At 42.2% G+C, this 23,455-nt stretch overlaps 1 protein-coding gene across 4 annotated transcripts in view; it reads left to right on the top strand.

The window, feature by feature from the left end:
* samd12 (sterile alpha motif domain containing 12) overlaps nucleotides 1-23,455 on the top strand; it is a 95,667-nt gene that overhangs the window by 13,557 nt on the left and 58,655 nt on the right. For 3 of the 4 annotated variants that reach the window (XM_086192733.1, XM_086192736.1, XM_086192735.1), the window contains exons 2-4: nucleotides 578-786; nucleotides 8,126-8,255; nucleotides 20,485-20,625. In XM_086192733.1, the coding sequence (XP_086048859.1) occupies nucleotides 578-786; nucleotides 8,126-8,255; nucleotides 20,485-20,625 (480 nt within the window). Of the gene's footprint in view, nucleotides 1-577; nucleotides 787-8,125; nucleotides 8,256-20,484; nucleotides 20,626-21,715; nucleotides 22,955-23,455 lie in introns of those variants that run through there. The other variant, XM_086192734.1, reaches the window with a different exon arrangement.

Below are 23,455 nucleotides of genomic sequence, written 5' to 3'. Positions count from 1 at the left end.
CAGGACAGGCCCGCCTCCTGCTCTGACTGTGGGTTTTTAATAACGTGTTGACACTGAAACAGTGACATATTAGATTTGCTTCTCTCAGCAGGCATCCCCTACTTCTCACTCTTAATATATCACAATAAAGTAAATTTCATCCTTATATGCTGACCTGGTGTCAGTGTTGCTTCAGCAGCTGCTCCTACACTATGCCATGTTGTGTGCTGCCATCTAGTGGACATGATGCGGTACAGCACGCAGTACGGTTCAACTCTGGCTTCAAGGGTAATTCATCACTCTCCCAAATATAGAGTCGTGCATAATTAATTGAAATGATAGATCATGTTTTAATTAGTTCAGAAGATGACATGCCAGAATACTGGAAAGCATTCAAATGTAAGGCAGTTCAATTTCTAAATAGGCCACCATTGATGCAGTAGACTCCTTCTAGTACTTACAATCTTACTACAAGTCGCTCATTTAGTAATACTTAAAGAACATGAGTGTTTTTTACTCATCATCAGTTGGGTCCAGCTCTCTTCCCGTGTTTCTTCTTTCCGTATCACTGTTTATATCGTCTGTCTCCTCCACACAGCTGTCCACTGCAACCTGAGCCAGAATGGCATCGACCACCGGATGTGCCCAGAGGACGGGACATCCCAGCTGGAGGAGGACGAGGAGTGCATCGATGCAGGGGCCGTCCTGCTGGATGATGATAGCCCCACCTACCAGGACATCAGCCCCCCCATGTACCAGCGCCGGTCGCCGCCTCATCGCTCTGTCTCTGAGTCTGAGCTGACACGGGTGAGTCTGCCAGCGTCCTTCACGGCTCCACTACTGACATTAGTCTTTGACCCTGAGAGTAAATAGACCCAGCATAGATTCACCGACTCCAGAAACCAACGCTTACCTCAGGATCGACTGCTTCAGTGTATTTTGGTGGCCTGTAATGATGATATAATGATAATCTCAGACTAAATCACATCCCTGTATCTAATCTGAATTTAATTCAGTAAATAAGCATTTTAGAAATTGTTTGTCATCCTGCTGACTTCAGTGCACCATCAGCGTGAGCTTCTAGGATCAAACTGCGGCGCAATGATGCTTAAAGCAGTTTAATACTATCTTTTTATTTTTACTGTTATTTACCCGATTTTATTATCGTGATTCTTCGTGTTTTTATTATGCTTTTAAAGCATTTTACTCTCTTGCCGTAAAGCACTTGAAACTGCATTCCTTGTATGAAAGGTGCTCTACAAATAAAGTTTAGCTAACTTTGTTGACCTTAGCTGTATGACTGAAAAGTGATACTTGATCCAAAAAGTCTCTCTCTTTTTTTTTTAAACTCCTTTCAAGTTCTCAAGTACTTGTCTTAAGATTTTTTTTTTTTTTAATGACTCCGGAATGCACTGAATCCACAAACACTTCGGCTCGAGCTTAAAACACTCGTGCTTCTGTGCTCGTTCGTGCTGTTGTTAGCATTCAGTTGGGACTAGCCTCAAGCTAATTATGAGCAGCTTTTAATATCACAAAATCTATTTGCGAGTACTCGAGCGCTTGTCTTTATTGTCAACAGTGTGTGCACAGAACTGTCATTGTACGATTGCATGCTACAAAGCCACATAAAGACATTAGTGGTTCTGTCCTACACACCCACCTCTTAAATAAAAACAAAGAGAGGCAAGTCGCCGTTCCAGGCTGCGTTTTCAACTCCCCCTCAGTGTGTCTGCTGAAAGCTCAAAGAATGCACCATCAGTAAAGCCTCAAACTCCTTATTTCCTCAATCAGCTGTCAATCAAAGTAAGTGCTAGTGCTTGGACTCAGAACCCTGGATGAGCCTTTGAAATAGCAGGCAGACATCCAGGCTTGGGTTCATTTAGTGCGAACACATCCAATTACACGAGGATTGTTGTGCAACTGAGTACGTGCCTCCGTGGTATGCAGTTGATGCAGGTATCGTCATGGTAACTTAATATCACAGCTATCATTCTTTTTGAAGCAGCTTAGAGACCCGGAGCAGGTTTTGTATAAGCTGAAATAATTTTACCGCTTGAGCTTCTAGTCCCACTTGTGCTTAAAAAAAAAAAAAAAAAAAAGTTTTTCTTTTTTTGGGGGGGAAAAAATTCAACAGTAAGAAGACTTTAATTATAGAACGGCAATCACTTCTACCATTCACTACAGCAAAGGGCCAATTTAAAACTTAACCTTATTTAAGAACTAAATGGAAGTTTTGCCTCAAAAGGATGTGAGGATATCACATTCAAGCGCTATTGCCACACATCACCATAAGATGAGATCTTAACAAATGAATTTAATTAACGCAAGGAGACGCTCCACTCATTCGATTATCTTAGATTGGATTTCTTGAGTGCTGACTAACGTGTGGTTCAACGGCTCGGCGGTTGTCCGTCCTGTCCTCGTGGGCGTGAGCTCTCTCCGGTGCCTTTCGGGAACTTCTTCAGACTTGTCATTAACTCCCACATGGGTGCGGACTAACGATTTTTTTTTTTTTGGTGATAAGAAAGTTCAAGGTCACAACAAGGCAAACGTTGAGATTACAACCTCTGCGATACCTGACTTGCCTGGCAATCACCGCAGAAATAGTAAAAGAACATATTTAAAAGAATAAAAATAACTCAAAACTTATTTATGATCATAATAAGTATTGACAGTGTTCAAAACCTCGCCGCAATATCATGTTATCAGAAATGTTGTGATATTCTGCTCATGATCTGTCCGGTGAAGAATAAAAGTTAGATTAATTGTAAGGCCGCAACAATAATGACAGTCAACCTCAGCCAAAGACGTGCATGAAAAACCTTACCATCAGTGTCATTCACGCCAGAACAGTTTCTGTGGAAACTCATTTTCCCGTAAAATATCAGCAGACGCATGGAGCGGAAATCTACCGTTTTCCTGGCAAAAAGAAGAAGCGAATTTGCAAGCGCTAATCGATCAACTATCATAATTTTTAGTAAAAATAATCAATTCGTTACTAAGCAGAGTTGTCCAAAAAAAAAGAAAACCTTTTCGGCCACACGTTCGCTCAGCAGCCGAAAAAGTTGTTGGCGGGAATTAATGTCTCGGTTTTATATTATAAAACCAGGATTTGGTCGCTTTAAATGATTTTGTAGGGAAACCCCATTTTTTTTTTTTTTTTTTTTTTTTAAGATTGCCGACCAAAATGAAGATGTTTTCCTTTACATTTGAACAAGAGTGTGTTAGGGAGTTTTTTTATCTAACATATTTTGAAAGGGTAACAATTCGTTTTGTGTCAAAAACACGCAAAGTGTCGTTTCGGTGTCGTGAAATCACGCTTCTTCATCTGGCTTGTTTCATGAGTATAAATAGACGAATGAGCCTTTATTTAGCACAGAACACATCCAGAGGCTACCTGTGGGAAGGCCTAGGGTAGCTTTCGCTTCATCTCACCAGCGGTGTTAGTTTTTAAATATTAGATTAAAGCAGAATCTTGTGCGTGCCTTTTTTTTATTTGTATTCAAGTCGAGGCTTCATCATAGATTGAAAGAGGGCTATAAAACAGGCATGAAGCCTGCGCTGGATGGCTCTGGCATCCATAGGAAATCAGCTCATCTCACTCATAATTAATACCGAGCCCAAGGTGAATATTCTTGCTTGCTACTAACACACTCGGCAAGGCACCGATCCTACAAATCCCAAGGTCAGGAACCATGAAGGGGTCTTGTGCACTTTCTTTGATGTGATGAGTAAAGTTGGCGCTACGTGTAAATCCCATTTCAAATAGAGGCTCCTTATGAAGGCTTATTAATTTATCCTGCATGGCGTGTTATTCTCTCGCACTGCTCACCGGACGCCACTCTACTACCCTTTAGATTTGTCAATGCGCGTGCGCGCACACACACACTCACACACACATATCTCAGCCCCATTCATGTATGTAACAGATTAATTAATACGGGGAATTTTCATCTCCTGCCAGCTCTGGCTGGGATTAAATGGAGTGAGACTGAAAGAAAGAAACGTGAGAGGTTGCCAGAGCCATTAATTAGCTGTGCAGCAGCGATAGAAGAGACGACAGGGCTCCGTGTCTCAAACGGCCGTTCGCTCAGTCAACATTGCACTAATGGCATTTGCCCGCCACTCCCTCAGATGAAAGCAGCTGCGGAGCTCAGTTGTACCACTAGAGGGTGGTATGTAACCATGAATATTAATGGTGGTAATTTAGGGATGGTGAGGGAAGACAAATGCAGCTTCCACGGCATAAATAAACACAGTAAATGGAAAAATCTAAAGTCTTTCTATCAATAAATCACAAGCGTGCTTACATGTGCTATGTTTGTAATGCTGTGATCTCAGTCAGTGACATGTGTCAGTTTGTTTGACGGGTATGTTTCTTTTGCTCCTTGAAGGGAGCTTCTGCCCTGCCAGATTTAGATTAAGATTGCTTGAAAAATACAAAGCTTTCAGCGGCAGAGATGAAAACTGACCTCAAATAGGAAGATTATATCTTATATTTTTCAAAGGATGAGCTAATTAAAGTTTCTTTTTTATTATTTTTATTTAACAAAAAAAAATAAGACATAATCTCTAATATCTCCTCACAGAATTAAATTCAACTGTGACTTTTTTTTTCTCCTCGTATTTCTCCAATCGTAAAAGCTGCTCAACAAATGAACCCTTACTCACTTCTTTTACTTGAGGAGGAAAATCCATGGTTGAGGTTCTAGTCGAGTTATTTCTGGGATGTAAAACTGAAAGTGGAGCTTTATTGACATCAGATCTTTGCGGCCAGTCGACACTCAGATATTGACAATGTCTTTTTTTTTCTTTTTTTTCCTTTTTTTTTTGCCAATCGCTGTTGTAGGCAACAGTTTTAATTTAGTGAAAAGCCGTTTGACCCTGTAATCATGCTAACAATCAGAGGTGAAAGAGAAACCGTGCTTCTTTTTTTCTTTTTTTTTCCGCCGACTCATCTATTTGTATACAACATCGGCTGCCAAATCCCACCACATTTGTCTCGAGAATGCTTTTAATTCCAACTCTCATGCCTCCACAAAGGGACGTGATTGCCTCTTGATTAATTTAGCCGTGTACATTCATATTGGATCTTTAAATGCTTATCAGTGTTAGCGCAATTACATGGTTCATTGTGTATGTAATAGTTTTCCTCTGTGGTTGTTTATTCCAGGCTCTGGTTCATGTTTCCCCAAGGCTTTATTCCTTGTCTTTAATTTTTGAGGGTGTCCTTGCTCTGTTGCTAAGGTAACGTGAAGAGCGCGGGGAGACCGTGCTGGGATTTTCAGTTATCAATTAAAGCCGAGGACGGCTGAACGTATGGCGCAACGCAATTTGATCTTTTATGCTTATGATTATGTGTTACTGAATGGTTGTATGTACCTCACTCCTTGGCCCACGCATGTGTATGTACCTCCGATCCTTCGTGTGTGTGTGCCAGATGTTTTTCCACTTTGAAATAAAGCTCCTCACACCCTTGCGCTGTCACTCAAATCTCTAATTGGCCCAGGGTCTTGAACGCAGCTCTGTGAGCACGCTTGTACTCCTGTTTTCTTCTCTCTGCTGTTCTCTCACCGCCCTTTGGCTCCACTGGCTGGCAGGCAGCGAGGCACCAGCTCACCTATTTTACCGGCCCTGGGAATATAGCTAGGGACTAAATCAGAGCAGAATGTAAAACACAGCTGGCCATTGACTCACAAATGGGTTCATGGAAAATAACTCTTCTGTGTCAAACTCTAACTCCAGCTTATATTCTTTCTACATGCCTCTGCCTTCCCTCTCTCTCTCTCTCTCTCTCTCTCTCTCTCTCTCTCTCTCTCTCTCTCTCCTTCTTCCTTTCACTCTGTCCATAACTCTTCCTCCATTTGGCCTCCCTCTCCCTTCTGTCGCCTCAGGCTCCTAGTCGGGGTTAATTAACACTGAGTTGAGCTGTGTTCAATGGTTAATGTGCTTTCTTACTTCGTTACCACCTCTCTACTGCAGATTCAGCATCCACGCGTGCTGCCAAGCAATCGCATTAAGCGCTGCGGCCTCTCCTACCTGCCTACCTGCATGGTTTGGCTGTCTCTCACTTCGCCTTCCTGCAGGGGATAGAGACCATATGCCAGAACCAGCATGCCCCCCCCCCCCCCCCCCACACACACACACACAATTTTTTCTGTCTCTCTAGGATGCTTGATGTAGAGTGAGTGGGAAGGAACAGCAGAAAGGCATAAAGGAGAGAGCGGGTTGTGCCATATAATAAGGAAGGTGAGAGAAAGAGGGGGAGATGGGGGTTTTTGGGGCGGGGGCGGGGGGGGGGGCAGATATGAGAGCTGAAATATCCGGGAGTGAGAGAGATGGCGTGATAGATCTGACCGAGATGGAATACGAGAGGGACGGACCTAGATGGTTTCTCTGGGCGGAGAGGAGAAGGGCTTCCATTGCTATGCCACACCACACAGCAGCCAGAGAGCAGGCTGAAGTGGAAGGGGAGTGGATGTGAAATTTTAATCACCTCCCTGTGTTTGTGATTGTAGTAGCCCCTCAATCAAAATCAAAAGCGTTGCCAGCACTTTCAAGAGTGTGTGTGTGGGAGTGGGGGGGTCTTGGGTATGCTCGTTCCCTCCCCGCTCTTTAAGTATTAAAACTAGAACGGTGCCTTGCATCACTGCACGCGTGTGAGCCTGCGAATACATCCGCAGTATGTGGGTATTGCTGTATTGTATCTCGAGTGAGAATGAACACACAAGAAAAAAAAAAGGAAATTTAAATGCGTTACTATAGAGCTTTGATAACTAGAATGGGTTTTAGTCAGGCTATATTTGAGTGTGTGGAGGTGTATTGTGTGAGTAGAGTATTCAAAAGTGTGTGTGTGTGTGTGTGTTTGTGTCAGAGATAAGAAAGATGAAAATAAATAAACATATTTTTGAAAGTTGGGTTTATCCAACAAGTTTTCCAAATTAATAGTTAATCAGTTTTTACTGAATAGAGATGAGTTTTGGGAATATAATGTAAAAAAAGAAAAAAAAAAAGAAAAAAGATGATGAGGCCTTGGATCGTCTCATTAGCAGCATGTGGCGTGGAGACTCAGCCAGAAGAGTCTGGGAGTTTCTCTTCTTTAAAAGTGTTATTAGAAGCTTGGAATATTTCCTAAATATTTATTTGTTGTCTGTATTACCTCTGCCAAAAGCAGATCAGTGCACTTTGTTCACTTGTTTGTCTAATAGCAGGATTACTTCAAAACTATGAGGCTGATTTGCTCCAGAAGTGGTGGTGGGATGCAGCATGCATGATGGGAAAAATTGGTATTCATGTATTTAAAAAATAAATTAAAAAAAAGTAACCGTTAGGTTTGGCCGTCTCCGTGTATCTGTCTGTCAGCAAGGTTACTAACATCATACGGCCATTGGCTGAATTCCTTCTACTTTATTGTAAAATCAATTGTAGGACACTCCTGCAGACCCGTAGGATGGGCCGGCGTGAAGGGGAGCCGGTCCACTGGTGCTCACTCATTTCACTCAAGGGAACACAAGTATGGAGATAATCTAAAGGGAAGGATAGATACTGAGTCACTGTTTGAAGGAAATAACCTAAAGATAAAGGATAGAGGAAGAGGGAAAGAGATGATAATCATGAGACAGTAATGTTCACAACCCAAGTTCCGTGTAACCTGACATGCAAATGAGCAGACTTCAAACATGTTGCAGGGATTGCATGTCCATGTCTGGAGTTATCACTGTTGCACAGTTTTGTTGTACTTTTGTCTTCAATTCTTTTTCCATGAAAACTTTCAAGAAGTTATAAATGTCATTCCATTGCCTATCCCGGAGTTGTCTTTTTTTTTTTTTTTGAAAGATATTGATCCTTTGAGGAAAAATGTCACATAACACCGAGTAAATATTATATGAGGAAACCAGTCAGGTGGGAAACAAAGCCATTTAAAGCGGTCACATGATAGCTTCATGGACAATCTGTAACATCGACGTCACGGGATAGTATTGAACCTACAGCCCCTAATCCTACTTTGAACAAAATAGTGATAGTCCCTTTAAAATGTGCATATTCATATGATGCACTATGTAGGACTGTTAAACCGCAGATATCATATTGATGGTGATGTACCCTGTATGACTGATAGTCAATTGGTATTTTGCTCCTCTAACAGCCAGGATATGTGAAGCTGTCCAAGCCAGTGGCCCTGTGGACCCAACAGGATGTGTGCAAATGGCTGAAGAAGCACTGTCCCAATCAGCACCAGATCTACAGCGACTCCTTCAAACAACACGATATCACAGGTACGCCTGCACCGGCTTGTACTGTAGCTGTCACGGATGATTATTATCATGTATGAGGAACTGTTTTCCTTTTTTTTTTTATGTGTGTGTATATATATATATCTCCAGGCAACCACAGTTGCACATTAGCAACCTAGCTGATGAGCTGTGTTCATTCTTTGGAAATTCCCTGCTAATGTTACTCAAAACAATTTAAATTAAATCGATGTTAGAGATCCGTTATCTGCAGACTCAGATTTCTAATGTGTGGTATTTGAAGCGCCCTGCATTAAGAGGAGAGGAGTGAATCTCAAAGTACATTTCTGCAGACAAAACAATGCGTATTTGTTTTCAGATCAGTCAACAGTGAAAAGCTGGAGGAGCTCGTCTTGTTCTTAGAACACTGCGGCGTGTGTCATGGCTTGTCTCGATGAATCTCATTCCTAACATCCCAGTTGCCCCGTGCACCTACTGTCTGCCATCTGCAGCCTTGAAACCCGGCCTATCCATCCGTCTGTCCATCCCTCCTTTCCCCACTGTCAGTGTTGCCATCGACAACACTTGCAATGTCAATCATTTCCCTAATGAGGCTCTTCAAGGTCACTCCGATGCTAACAAAGCTCGGGTCCGCATAGCAACAGACGACCGTTAATTGCTATGCACTCTACCTCTCAGAGCATGACTGATCATATTAATATGTTTATTTGTTGCCGTGGAGGACCTCCTCAACTCGGTGACTGGTTGGCAGGGTAAATTGCTTGGCTGTCATGAGGAGCGCTTTAATGACTCATGCTCCCATTTCATCATTTCATGCAATCTGACTGTTGCATGCTTGCACTGAGATCTAGCATCCACTGGTAAATGGTCTGAAACCATGAGCCTTGGCTGCTTTGCGCATAGTGAAGGAATCCCACAGTTCATTGCATGCTACATTTTGGATCCATCACCAGTTGGAGGCAATTTAAAGAAAAGTTGTGTTTTGTTTTCCTTTCACTCAAGGTACGAGCACTGGGCTACTGATACTGACTTTGCAGTTTGGTTTATAGTCATTATTTCCACTACTAATGCATATTAGACATTGGACATTCTCTCAAAAATGGTTTGAAAAGAGGCTAGCGCTGAAAACCCTCAGTTAATAAAATACAAAGATGCTATTAAAACTATTTAGCTCAGATGCAGCCCACCCATCCATCCATTCATTTTCTACCGCTTATCCTGTTAAGGGTTGCGGGGGGTGGAGCCTATCCCAGCAGCCTCAGGGCGAGAGGCGGGGTTTACTCTGGATGGGTTGCCAGTCCATCGAAGGGCCAACATATAGAGACAGACAACCAGTCATTAAATATCACACCTACGATCAATTCAGAGTATCAATCAGCCTCGTCCCCTCTTGATGTCTTTGGACTGTGGGAGGAAGCTGGAGTACCAGAGAGAACCCACACAGGAACAGGGAGAACATGGAGACTCCACACAGAAAGATCCTGTGATGGAGCCGGGACTTCAACCCGGAACCTTCTTGCTGTGAGGCCACAGTGCTGACCACTGCACCACCATGCCGCCCCTCAGATGTAGCCTGTTCTGTTATTGTTTTGGCTGTAAAATGCAAGATACTTTTTTTTCAGGCATTGCACAGCCACCTCAAAATGGCTTGTTTCACCATCAGACTTTGGTCCATTTAGTTTGGTAACATTTGGAAAGCCTACAAGAACAGGATGATTAAGTTATTTGGCCACATTCAAGTTAGCGAAAGGCTAACTGGAAGAATCTATCCTGGATGTAGCCTGCTATAAAACTGTAGATAAACTGTTGTGACCACCACATATTTCCATTTCAGTGACTTTCGTCACTAGCACAGTTGGATCCTTTTTGGTTCAATGACATTTGGAGAGAGTGTAAGAGCAGCGGGATTAAATTATTTATCCAGCTTCAAGTTAGCAGAGGGCTAACTGGAAGTTACTAGATAGCGAGGGACTGCTGTAAAAATGCATATCCTGTGAAAAGCAGAGCAGATTCAGCTGAGTCTAGTAAACATTGTGAGAAATTGTTAAGCTTGAATGCAGTGGACATTCATTTATATAAAAATATGTAGCTCTGTAGCAAAAAAAAAAAATTATCATGAAGTGCAACCTTGCAATAATTTTGTTGAAATTTCTTATAATAAAGGGATCTAACCTGGATCTAACATTAAAATTAAACACTTAAGTGTTACTCACAAGCCTAATGCACTCACTTGATTTAAATACATTATATTTTCTCTTATCAGTGCCTGAGTGAATCAACCCTGATGTATCAGCATAATGACCTGTGTTTGACGTTAAGGTGTAATGATTTTTACGGGATTTTACAAGGAACGAAAGAGTTACTCAATATTTGTCTCACTCATGTTGCATACGCTACATACACACGCTTTTACTACTGGCACAATTAGGAGATAATGACATGCATAAAAACCAGAGTAATTCAGTTTGTCTTCACATCGAGCATTAATTAACAGAACCCAATTAAAACAGGCCCAGCCACACCAATTGGGCTCACAAGGCAATTTGCATCCCAATCAATCTTTGAGATATTCTGCATATATTTTGTCTGTTCATACACTCTATTAGAATAAACAATGGGGAAACAAATGATGAATAGGATATTGTTGTGGAAAACAATCATGCGGAGACAAACAAACAGGGAGTATGAATATATTTATAAGTGCAAGCAGGGAATGTCTGTTTGTTCTCTGTGCTTGCAGGTCTGACCCTTGAAAATTAGAAGTGTGTGTGTGTGTGTGTGTGTGTGGTCGATGCATGTTTACATGAATAAAGTCGATTTTTAGTTTGCAGAGCATTGGAATCTCAGGAGTGAAGCATTTCTTTGCTGCGTTTTCTGCCCAATCCATCCATAACATAATACAAAACCTCTTTTCGGCTGCCAGTGGCACTCAATCTCACTTGTCTTGGCAATGTAGTCATCCCTTCATAAAGTAGCAAATCAATAAATGGTCTCTATTCCAGATCATAATTCAAACCGGCATTTGTGTCCTCCCTCCTTTTGACATAAAAAAGCAGCGAGGGAAATGCATTTTACTGCATATTAGGCCTGGTGCAACGTTTTAACACTGAATGACTTCAGTATTCAGTGGCTGCCTTCTTGCTAGACTCCTGTAACCTCCACCAAAGAAATCAATGTTTCCAATCCTCCCTCCTGCCTATACTGCCGAGAAAGCCTTCGCCTCCCTCACTCTTCACCTCCCACCCCTAACGGAGACAGCTTCGGATTTGACTTTAACACCCAGTTGTCATTAAAAATGCATTAAAGCATATTAAGGCATAATTAGACATTAGGCCCTAATCCGTTGTAATTATATGGACCCCTCTCATTTTGTATGAGAATAGTGCTGCACGATAAATGAGCGAAATGCACACTTTCGGATGCTTTAGATTTAATCAGTGCAAAAGGTGTGGTGAGTTGGGAAATCAAAGATAGGTGGAAGAGGAAATGAAGTGTTAATGCGACGCATCACAAAGCTAGCAGCACATTAAAGACGGGAAACTGTCAGTTAAATGTAAATTCTGAACATGCAGAGATGACGACGGGCAGCAGTGTTTTTCCTCACACAGGAATATGAGGATAAATGAATAACCAGTCTCATAATATACATTGATGTATGGTGTCACAAGGCCCTATTCTGAATAATTAATAGCCTGTAATATTAGTTGTTTAATGAAGGGTAGCCTGTATCCAGCAGTTCGTACTACACCACGAGTGTTTTTTTTTTCAAAGGTCTTTGTTCAAGCCCCCCTTCGGTCGCCGGATCCATTTGTTCCACTTTGAAAATAAGAGCAGCCTGTGTGGCTCGGCAGGCCGTGATCTCCCCGTCCACTGGAAGCTCACAGTGGGTATAAAATGTATATTTGATGAGCTGCAGAAATGGATGAAAGGTGACAAAAGGCTATTTTAAACTAGAAGGGCATTTGAAGAGCACAGACCTCCATCAAATAACCCACTATTTTGATATATGCAATTTCACATCTGAAATCCTCATATGTCCTGGATCTCCTCTAAATCCTGCACATTAATAGGTGTTATTACTGTAAATATGCCTGATGTTTCCTTGGGCGTTAATGAAAAGTCTCCGAATTTCAGAGGGCATCTTTATCTGGATCCGTCATTGCCCCTCCCCCTCTTCAAACAATCATGAAAATCACCCTTGTAGATTTGTGTAAACCTGCTGACAGACAAACAAACTAAATAATTAATGGCAATGAAAGCTCTTTGACAGAGGTAACCAGAGAAGGACACTCGGTGGCAGCGCCAGCCAATAAATTCTGTAGGCACCACTGTCATAAAAATTCTGTTGTGTCATAGAGGAACAGGCGTCCAGTGCCTGAGTCTAACATGGCTGCATATCAGCTCATAAAACCATCAAACTGCCCCACTGGTGACGATTGTGTTGTGTTTTTAAAATTTTGTTTAATCAAAAGGGGAATTTGAATGGCTGCACTGTTGATGGCAGCAATTTGATCCACAGACACAGGGAATGGTGGGTAATGATGCCAATGGTAAGGTGATTGAATAACAATGTGTAACAGCAAATTAATCACTGTTCGGGAAATTGCACTTTTTGAGAATGTCCCCGTTCTTTAACATATGGTGCCATTTTGAAATGGATCTTCAGAGACGGCGAATGAAATACAGAAGAGCGTTTACAGAAATAACTGTAGCCCAGCTCATATATAAAACATTTGCAGTTGCAGATAATAATGATGAACAGGGAGATATGGAAGAGATAATGCCAAATGAGGTGTCCGTGATCTGAATTAATGGACGAGCGGAGAACACCTGCCTCTGCGGAGTTTGTTAATTCCTGATAATGGACACCTCGAAGGAGGTTATCCCCTTTAAACCACACTCACCAGCGAAAAACACCTTAAAATTGTATGTTTATCAGTTTTGCAATCAAATTGCAAAGTTTTTCACAAGCCTTATACAGTATGGGAATACCCCTGGGTTTGACTAATTCCTGGAAAATGCATTATACCATCCCGTGCAGTACAGTAGGTTACCATGGTTCTTATGCAGTGAAAACGATCACTACCATTAAATAGGACGAACTAGAGATATGACCTTCCAACAGGAAATGAGATGTAGTCTGCTCAGCATGGCTTTGCTGCTGGCAGGAAAGCAAATGTTAAAATATTAAGATGTTTTTTTCCCCATATTGGTTAAAATCATATTCAGCTTTATCCTATTTTTCAGTCATTGAAGTCCCCAAATAAATGTGCAAGTCATTAATTTGATTAATATGTTGTTCTTAACTTGTTGCAATAAACTCTAAATGGAGCTGACGTCTCTCTGCGTGTACGGTTACATGTAGCTAGCTCGTTGGTTTAGAAGGTGAACAGAGGGTTTAGCTGTCAAACCGCTTAGGTGTGCGTATATCAGGGATTAATGGACACCCAGCAGCCAGTCAAATTCAAGTATTCACCCAGACCATCAGTCATACTACAGTTGGATGTATTCTTTATCTTTAGCCACTCCTCAGTCCTAACCTACTACTTAGCAGGGGATTGGATGAACTGTCTGTCAATCACCTCACCACCAGAAAATGGATATACTGTATAAGCTGACTCCAGCTATTACAAGTCCAATGACACACAGCAACGTAAATTAATTGTTCTGTCTCTTCTTCAAGAGGACGTTAGCTGTCTGAGATTACAGCCGCTAGTCCCTCTGTAATGGCCCTCACAACCTGTACTGGCCTGTGTGCAGAGACACTTCGCTTCATAGCACAGCACACACACAGTGACTCCAGTAATTTAGCCCCGATTCAACACCGCTGGAGTCCCAGAGAGCTGTCTACAGGTTGTTAGCAGTGGCTAACCAACAGAGGTGTGGTATAATGATCCACAAACTGGAATAGATCAGTAGTGATGAAATCAGCATGAGACGACTGCTGCTGTGACAAGTGGAGGATTGAGGTGGCTTATTATCTGTGCGTGGGTGTGTATTTGTGTGTGCTCTCTTCCCTCTCTTGCTGCTTCCAGCTGGCTGGACTAGATTCATTATATAGAATAAACATGCTGCTGCTTCTTCTTCTCCTTCGGCGGGGAACAGCATCAGGTCGGGATCGTAGGTGCTCATGGCTAACGTGACCTTTTTTAGCTGCAGGTCACAGTTTCCAATTAGGATTCCAAGCTGCGACAGAGTAAAGAATTTGACTGATGCTTTTTTTATACTTTTGTCATCATCAGCTCAGCAACACTGTTTTCTTGTATTTATTCTAGAGGGAGATGCGATCTCATTTCAATAGCACTTGTCATTCTTTGCTTGGCAGCGCGGTGCAGTTTTATGATGTAGTTCAGGCAGATGTCGCTCAGTGACATTCATTCCCAGAGGACACACATCTGGGCGCACAGCTGCATGTAAGATTTAGAGTGTGTGTGTGTGTGTGTGTGAGAGGGAGAGAGAGAGATTTACCTGAGGAAAAGCTGTCATGGAGTACATTCTTGCTTCATATCACAGGCTTCCAACTTAGCTGCCAAAACATGTCAGGGCTGAAAAGTACAAATTTTGAAATTAAAGGCCAAGCAGGGTTAATTTGCTGCCTTTGTATTCTGGCTTTTAGCTTCTTACACTGAGATAATTAAAGTGGGAATTTAGCCGCAAATGCAAAAAAACCAAAAAAGAAGAAAAGAGATCGACTTATGCAATATCAGTGACTGTGTGCGACTGAGACCAGACATGCCCCAGTTTGGGTTTTTTGTTTTTTTAAATCTTACAGGTCCATGTATTTGTGTGTTTGTATGAGTGTTTGTGTACAGATGCACCTTAAGCCCCCATTCATCAAAGCTGTGGTTGCCAGACTCCAGCTGTAGATTAATCTGCTTCTCCCCTTCACTGCCGCGTACATACCTCTCATTAATCTGATTCCCAGGGGCAATGTGTTCGCGTGTTTCCTGCCTATATACACATATGCCCCTTTCTGCCTTGTGTGTGTGTGTGTTGCACCAAACACATATTGTACAATATAACAGATCATACATTTTTCATTATAGCTCCAGTCCAAGAAAATACAGTGTTGGATATGAATCAGAGTGAGATGGAGGAAACTCCTGCCAGAACCAAAGAAATAGGTGAAATAGAGAAATATTGAAAAGTGCAGCGAAAGCAGGAGCAGCTTATCATGTCTACAGTCTGGATCCACTAACCGCCGTAAATAAAGAAGGGAGGAAATTATTTACCTCATTCCAAGCGTGACAGATAAGTATGGTAGTCAAGAAGCTATTTGAATGGCTAAGAGACAGTGGAGAGGCAGCGAGATAGAGGAGAAGGTCGCTGTACAGAATACATTAAAGAAAATGGAAAACCCAGTGCGCGTAAGGATGCTTGACACTTTTTATTAGCAAAGTTTTCAGCATTAAACAAAAACAAGGAGGGGCAAACTAAGCAATTTGCTCTTTCTTTATCACCTATGATGCACCTCACCTTGCACTGCGTTACCTGTTCCTCTGAGAGATGGAAGTCAGATTGCGGAATTTGTTGTTTGACGTTTTTTTTTTTTGTTTTTTTCTCATGGAAATTGAGAATGAAGTTTGTTTGCATCTGTTTTTTTTTGTCTTTTTTTTTTTTTTACAGCAGGGTTCTTTTTTTTTTTTTTCTCTTGCCTGGTGTCGATGTTTTGTGGTAATGGGGGAAGTAAACCTTCCTGGCCTTCTCCACTAATCAGTAGAGTCATTATCCACTCACTCTCATGTTGACAGAAAGTCAGGTCAGGTCAGGTTTAATTGAACACAGTTGAAGTGAATGGAGATGAATTTTCAGATGTAAAAAAAAAAAAAAAATCCCAAAGCAAACAGACAACAAAAATAAAAACATGAAAGCATCCAGAGTATCATCACCATGTTTTTAGCCTCACTTAAAAAAAAATTGGGAAAAGACAACAAAAAAGACCTTCACCCCACCTGAGGTAATGACTGAATTTCATATTTAGGGTGAACCAGTGTATCCCTTTAAACACGCACCTGTCGCTATGACTAACTCAGAGCCTCTTTCTTCTTCTTACGAAAAACAAAAATGCTTCTAGTCTCTACCATGTAGAGTACGGGGGTGTCTTCAATTCTCTTTGAAGAAAATGCTTATGGTTACATGTTCCACCCACCTTCATGTGCAATCTGTGCATAAATATCAACTGTCAGAAATGTTGACACCTGGGGGGGGGGGGGTTTATTGACCAATACTGAAAAGGTTCAAACTGAAGCAAACATTTCTATTTCACCATCACGCTGCGGTACCTGCCCGCGCTCTTCGACGTCAGCCAAAGTATTAATGTCAGGCTGCCACTCATCATTAAATGCCATCTCTCTGCCAGACCCCCCCAAAAGGCAGCATTCTAATGGGGGTCGTGGATAAATATTGATCTCAACTGTAAACAGTGTGTGAGTGTAATGCATTTGTAGTCTGGCAGTGTAATTGTGCACTAAACATGGTGATGACACATGCTGGAAAAATGACCTCTCCGCTTCCAAACACATCCACTGCATGCATGTTTTTATTGGCCAGTGGCCATGCAGAGCTGGCCAGAGGAACGAGGGAGGGAAAACAGGATGCACGCTTGATTTCTTTTTTTTGTGTCCCTTCAGCAGAAGAGTGTGTGAAGCAGGATTCGTCGGTGGGAAGTGTAAAAGTGACTGTAGCGACCACCAGCTGCAGTCAAATATTGTGATGTGTCATGTAACAGTTGGCGGAATATTTCAGACCTCTTGAATTTCCGCACGTATTTCTCAAAGAACGACGTCATTTTTTTTTCTACCAAGGATAAAGTAGTATTTTTGCTACATTGATACTGCATCCTGCTTGTATTTAAACTTGACGCAATAATGGATACGGAAAGGTGACCGACGATTGTGTTTGAAAGAAGGCTTGTGCTTGGTGGAGGGGTTTATGCTCGGACTGAGGAGGAACCCTTCACATTTTTGGGAATATCTGTTTAACACAGTGACAGGTTACATTTTTGGTGAGATTTGGCTGATATCTTTATCTCTGAGCACCTGGAGGTCATCTGCTGATCTCTGCCAGTCAGCCTTGTTCAGAAACCCTGATGCGAGCTGTTCTTGTTGGTTCACCGGTTCTCCGGCTCGTCATGCACGCAGCACTAGCGTGGAGCAGAGGACACGGCAAGTGAGTGGGCGTGTTCTCAGTGGAATAGTAAAGTGCCGTCGGTACGTTGGACCGGCGCACACCAAAAAGATTCACTCAGAACGATTTGCTCTTTCATTTTTGCCCAAATCTCCTATCAAGTTTACTGGTGGTCATTTACTTCACAGGGTGATGACGATTGAAATGTTGCTTTATCCACATTTCAGAAACGTGTATACAACTTTCATAACATTTATTGGAAATGGTGAGTGAGAATAGTGATCAGGAGTTAATAAATCAGTGAGATGCCACATAGAGGACAGGACAACAACGTCACAGTGTGTCAAGTATATACTTTGCATCAGCGAGTTAATGATTTTCCGCCATGTTGGCCTGTCAACTGAACCAAGGCCTCTCTATCATAGCACCTCGGACTTAACCAGCTTACACAGTCGTTTCTCATTTGTTTTCATAGCTTCTATATGTTAGATGCACTGTTCCTCTAGCATTTTCCACATGCCCAACCTCTCCTCCAGCATCTCCTCTCTCCTCTTGTCCAATTTCCTCTTCTCTACGTGATTGTGCTACCTGTTTCGGTATATTAATTGCGTGTTGAAAAAAATCCCAGCCGAGGCTTGGTGGGATTGTCGAAACCAATGACTCAGATCTGCGGGCCAAGAGAGTGAAAGCTTGGACTCCATACAGAAATGTTCCACCCCGTTGATACTGCCTCCACGACCCGGAAGGAGCAGCATTGGCATCTACCGCTGCGATCTGGCAGCGTATTCACAGTCGTCTGCAGCGCTTCTCATATTCCAGGCATCCACAGAACTCCACCTGCCCACATTAATACACTTGTTCTAAGATATCTTCCCTGATTTATTAAAACCTCCAAGGGAAAACATGTTTAGTGAATTAAACATTCATGCTGAATGCTTTAATGAATAATTCAAAATCACAACTTGAAGCTTTCATTAAGGGTCCTGAAAGCCTGTAACCTCTTTAACAGCTTGAAATAAAAAAAATAAAATATATATATATATATATATATATATATATATAATCACCTACAAACTGTTCTTTTAAGGAGAATTACCTTTTCATTTTTGCTCTTTAACTGACAGCATGTTTTAGTTGTCTGGTGCAGACAAATCACGCATCAATTCTTTGTGGTTCTATGGACATGGATTTCATGCGCTTCACTCAAATCAATATAAGTGGATATCCACCCGCTCGTCTAATTGAAGTAGTAATGTCACTGTTCAGTTCAGGGTATTTCTGCCCCTTTAAGATATAAAATGTTATACTTGTTTGGTGTAATAACCAGGCTTTATTGCCTTTTTCTGCATTTTGTCACCTTCATCAATTATGCAAGCCCATGTAGCAAAGGGAAAAATTTCCACACCTCCTATTTTTCTTGCCGTTTCTAGTTCTTGTCACTTTTGTACTCACAATAGGCTCATTTTCCTCTGCAATATGAAGTCCTGCACCTCTGTGGGAACCATGAGTGGAGTAGAGGGACAACTAAAACCTGACTTTTTCCTCATATCTATATTGGTTATATCGATGTACTTAGTCTAATATGATCAATATAGCTTGCCAGTTATGCTTAAAGGTGTAAAATTGTATGTTCTGCAGAATTTTGTTGGGGCGATCAACCTTGAGGTGAAACCTGAAATTTAAACCTATCTTATGGCAGAAGGAAGTCCACATTCCTGCTGAAAGTCAAACCAACAAGAGGAGTAAAGGCATGAAATTCCGATCTACCCGAGAGCTCCGATTTTAACCCTCAAGCTAAAATGACACAGATGCGTCTTTCCTTTTTGTTTTTTGTAGTGACAGATGAAGTTGTGGTGGTTGGCTGACTGATCTTTGCGCTACAGACCTTACATACCAACGTCGGCAACATAATCTTTGCAAATGTAATTATTTTTGGACCAGCCTGCCATGATTGCTGCCTCCTGCCACACTGGAGCCCGCTGGTGCATCATTTTCATTCTCTGAGGATGAGCAAGATTCCTTTTTTTGGCCGATCTGTTTATATCTCCCAGTTAGTGCTGTCTTGTATCTGTTTTATCTGCTGTTATTTAAGATAGATGTTCCTGAGGCAGAGGAAAGAGTGAGACGTTGTTGCCATGCCAATCTATGTGAGGCTACAGGATGAGGTGCCAAGTGATGTCTGGTCAATATTTATAGAATCAGAACAGCTTGCTCTATATGCATGTCAACGTCTCTGTCAGTGTGTCTTCTCCTAAACTTTCTGTCCTCAGTCGCGCCTTTAAGCCTTTGGTCCACTTTCTCTTTCCACCTCACTAATCTTTGTCTTTGCATTTAAAATACTACCCTCTCTTCTGGGCCTTTATGACCCTACTTAGCTCCCCAGAGTTTACATAATAGGTACTTTCATTGCCATTTTGCGTTGAAGCATCTTAACTATGTTTGGCATTTTTCCCCACCACCCCTGCAGAGCAAAGAGCTTCTTATGTTAAGGCAGAGGAGAACTGTCGAGGGTGCTTAGCCTCCCCAACTAGTCCCTTTTGTGCTATAGCAGCAAAGTGGTAGCATGGGGCTCGGCATCCTCTAACGATGCTCAATTGATCAGCAAAATAAGTCAACAGACATGAAAGGATGAAGTTTGCCTCTTTCGCTCCTGTTCTGACCGAGAGAAATGTACCTTTTTCAGTGGAACAATTCAAATCAGTGTCTTGTGTCACTGAATGAGCATCCCTGTTTGATCATCTGTCATTTGGATTTTAATAATCTGACTTGAAACAGACATAGCTGTGACCAAAAAAATAAAAAAAACAAAACAACACAAGAAAGGATTGGATTGGCTGACATCCATGAGCCTATCAGGATGATCTCCACCCAAGACAGTCATCAGGACAAAGGGAGCTGTCGGGGTCCAACATAATCCCTAGTAATTACTCTAAATTATCATCCTATGTGCTCGCCACCCCTCATGTTGTTCGTTCCACCAGGAGCTTGTATTTTATCAGCCTAAATACTCCTCATAGGAACTGAGGAGCCCTGAGGGATTTTCATCCAGGGATACACACTATAATCACTATAATCCTGCTATTTCTTTAACATGTTCTTTTTTTTTAATGTGTGCGTGTCATTCCAGGGCGGGCTCTGATGAGATTGACAGACAGAAAGCTGGAGAGGATGGGTATCATGCAGGAAGCCCAGAGGCAGCATATCCTGCAGCAGGTCCTGCAGCTTCGCGTCCGTGAGGAAGTCAGGACCCTTCAACTTCTCACACAAGGTAAAAAAAAACAACAACATAAAAACCAACAACCAAAAACTTTTGTGATTCCTGTCAACTCGCACCTCATGTTTTATTTAAAGACTGAGAATCCTATTGAACACACAGGACATGATCTACTCAGATAAGGTTCAAGATTTTTATTTTTTTTTGTGAGTGCAGGACTGATGGCTTACAATAGATATTCAGATGATTTACTGCGATGCTTTTATGCAAATCTGTTGACATGGCAGTCGCTGTTCGGTTTAAAACCCACAGGAAGTGATGAATCAAAAAAACAGTTACATAGCCACAAACGGTCTCCTATGATATTTTCATGGTTTAAACAGACTTGTGTGTAGGGTACAGTCTCCATAATAGCTGATATCCGTTCAAAGGACTTTTAACTCCACAGCGAGTAGATGAGTCAGTCTGCCCTGGTAAGATTCACAGCCTGGCTTACGTCAGGTTGAGGAGAGACCACTGCAGAGTTCCTTCACATCCACTGATCGGAGATACTCATCTGCAGTGTAAGCACACGGATCATCAACACCGCTCCCGAGAGAACAACACACGTTCACACTGAGGCGGTGTGTGATCTATATTAATCAGCGCGATGAGTTTCACGCCCTAACCCGAGCGATGAAACTGGGCGCTGCTTCCTCCTTCACCTGCGGATGTTTATCAGAGTGGAGGATCTCTCAGCAGAGTGATGCGTTCCTGCGTCCCTCTGTAGGCCTTCGTGACAGTGAGGTTGAAGCCACTTTTGCTGAATGCGGCGAAATATTCAGACGTGCAAACGCCGTGGAGCTAAAAGTGCAGCGAGCGTCACATGGACAAAAAGAATCACTTGTCCTGGATGCACCCACGCTAGCTGGACTCTCCGCATGACAAAGGGGATCGATCTCAATCCCACAGTGTCTAAAAACAGCCTCATTTGTCCTTTTTCATCTCTTCCAATCACAGTGTGACATCCTGGATTTTCTCTCTTCACCAAAATTTGCTTCCACATAGTGCACTTCTGCATACAATAGCATGTTTCGCAATAGCTCTTCACTGCTGTTTTTCCATCCTCTCCTCCGCTTCTTCCTTCTCACCCTGTGATTCTCAGCTCCCCATGTCTCTCCCTCAGCAATTCCAGCTGATGCCGTCCTCCATTACCACTACCAACAGCACCACACTTCACCACTGCCTCCATCAGCTCTCGTCTACCCACAGACTTGAAAACAGGGCTTTTGCCGCAGGGCCTGAGAAACAAATTCTAGGGATCTCTGTCACTCAGCGATATTCTTGGAAAACATTTGGAGTGTAATAAAGAAGCTTCTATCCCTTGCTGGTGCTTTAGTCCCCTAGTCTAAAAAAATAGAACAGTAAAGAGAGTGCAAGGGAGAGAGTTTAGCTCTCCTGTCCTCTCCTGTCCTCTCCTCTCCTGTCCTCTCCTCTCCTCTCCTCTCCTCTCCTCTGTATTGATGATACAGGAAATGTCAGCCCACCAGCCGCAGCAGCGACAGGCCACTGGCCTTTTCAGAATGCAGCCAGCCAGGACGAGTGGAGGGGATAAAGATAACAAATCTGATAGTTAAATGATATCAATGAGAGAGAAAAAAATTTGGAGGAGAAAATAAAAAACAAATCTTGACGAATCAACATTTTTTCACGTAAACTTAAAAGAAAAAGAGGACTTAATGAATTAGAAGAAAATATTTTTAATTCATATTGAAACTTTTTTCCCTGCATTTTAAATATTTAATAGCTAAATGTAATGTGTGTGTGTGTGTGTGTGTGTGTGTGTGTGTGTGTGTGTGTGTGTTGGAACGATGAAATAGTGTAAAAGTGAGAAAACAAGTACCTTAATTCTCCAAAGCTGCCACAATGGTTTTAGCAAGGAGTGAGAAAATGGAAGGATAATTGGGGTACTTCAAGACCCAGGGCACAGCTCCTCGAGCTGCCGCCGCAGAGAAATACAGCTGGAGCCAGTTGGAGGCCGAACTAGAGAGAAAGGAAATGAGAAGGTTTGCGAGGAGTGATGATGAGGACAAAGAAAGGGGGACAGAGAGAAGGAATGGTGAGAAGAGTGGGGAGCGGAATGATATTAAGTGACAAGAAGGTGGGATGAGAGAGGAGACAGCGAGGACACAGAGGAAAAAAAGAACTGAGAGAAGTGTGAGAAAGAGAGGAGGTGAGAAAAGGAAAGCCTCCTTCCTCTACTGTCTGAGAGGGTATTAGAGGCAGGATGTATCTATATATACAGTCAATACTGAAATAAACACAGGGATCCAAGTCGTGGCTAAGTTTCAAAAACAGCTGAACAGTTAAAACCATCCACCATTTCAAACCATTAACCGTCCAAACTGCTGCCCTGAGCTACTTTTTTAAAACCTTAAGTTTTTTAAGATGCACATTTCACACCAAAACCTCACTGTCAAGTGTTTTTGTCTGTCGTAATTCAAAGACTCTTAAAAAAAAAAAGCATAGAAAAGCAACTGAATATTTAGTATTTAATTAAAACTACAACATTTCTTTGCTCTGGTGATGTTTTGCCTCAAGGCCCGACCACATGTCCAACTCAATTTCCCACAATCCCCCGGGAAGATCAAGACCTGGATGTTGGTTGTAGGATGCAGAAACACTTTGTTCACAATGGGATCTGACATATGTCATCAGACGAACTCACTCCTCCTTCTCTGCACGCCGCAGCAGCGGAGAGCGTCTTCCTGCCTGCTCAACAGAGCAAACACCCCGAAACTTTTGTGAGAAGACAAGCGCGCGCATCTAAAGAGACCTCTGGTCAGAGACACTCACACCACCAAACAGCAGCCATGAATCAGAGTTGGTGCCAATCTCGCCCCAA

Source organism: Aulostomus chinensis, chromosome 22, assembly GCF_037954235.1.
Source record: "Aulostomus chinensis isolate RoL2024-O1b breed Wild chromosome 22, RoL_Achi_v1.0, whole genome shotgun sequence".
NCBI lineage: Eukaryota > Metazoa > Chordata > Actinopteri > Syngnathiformes > Aulostomidae > Aulostomus > Aulostomus chinensis.
This window is presented reverse-complemented; position numbering and strand designations above follow the sequence as displayed.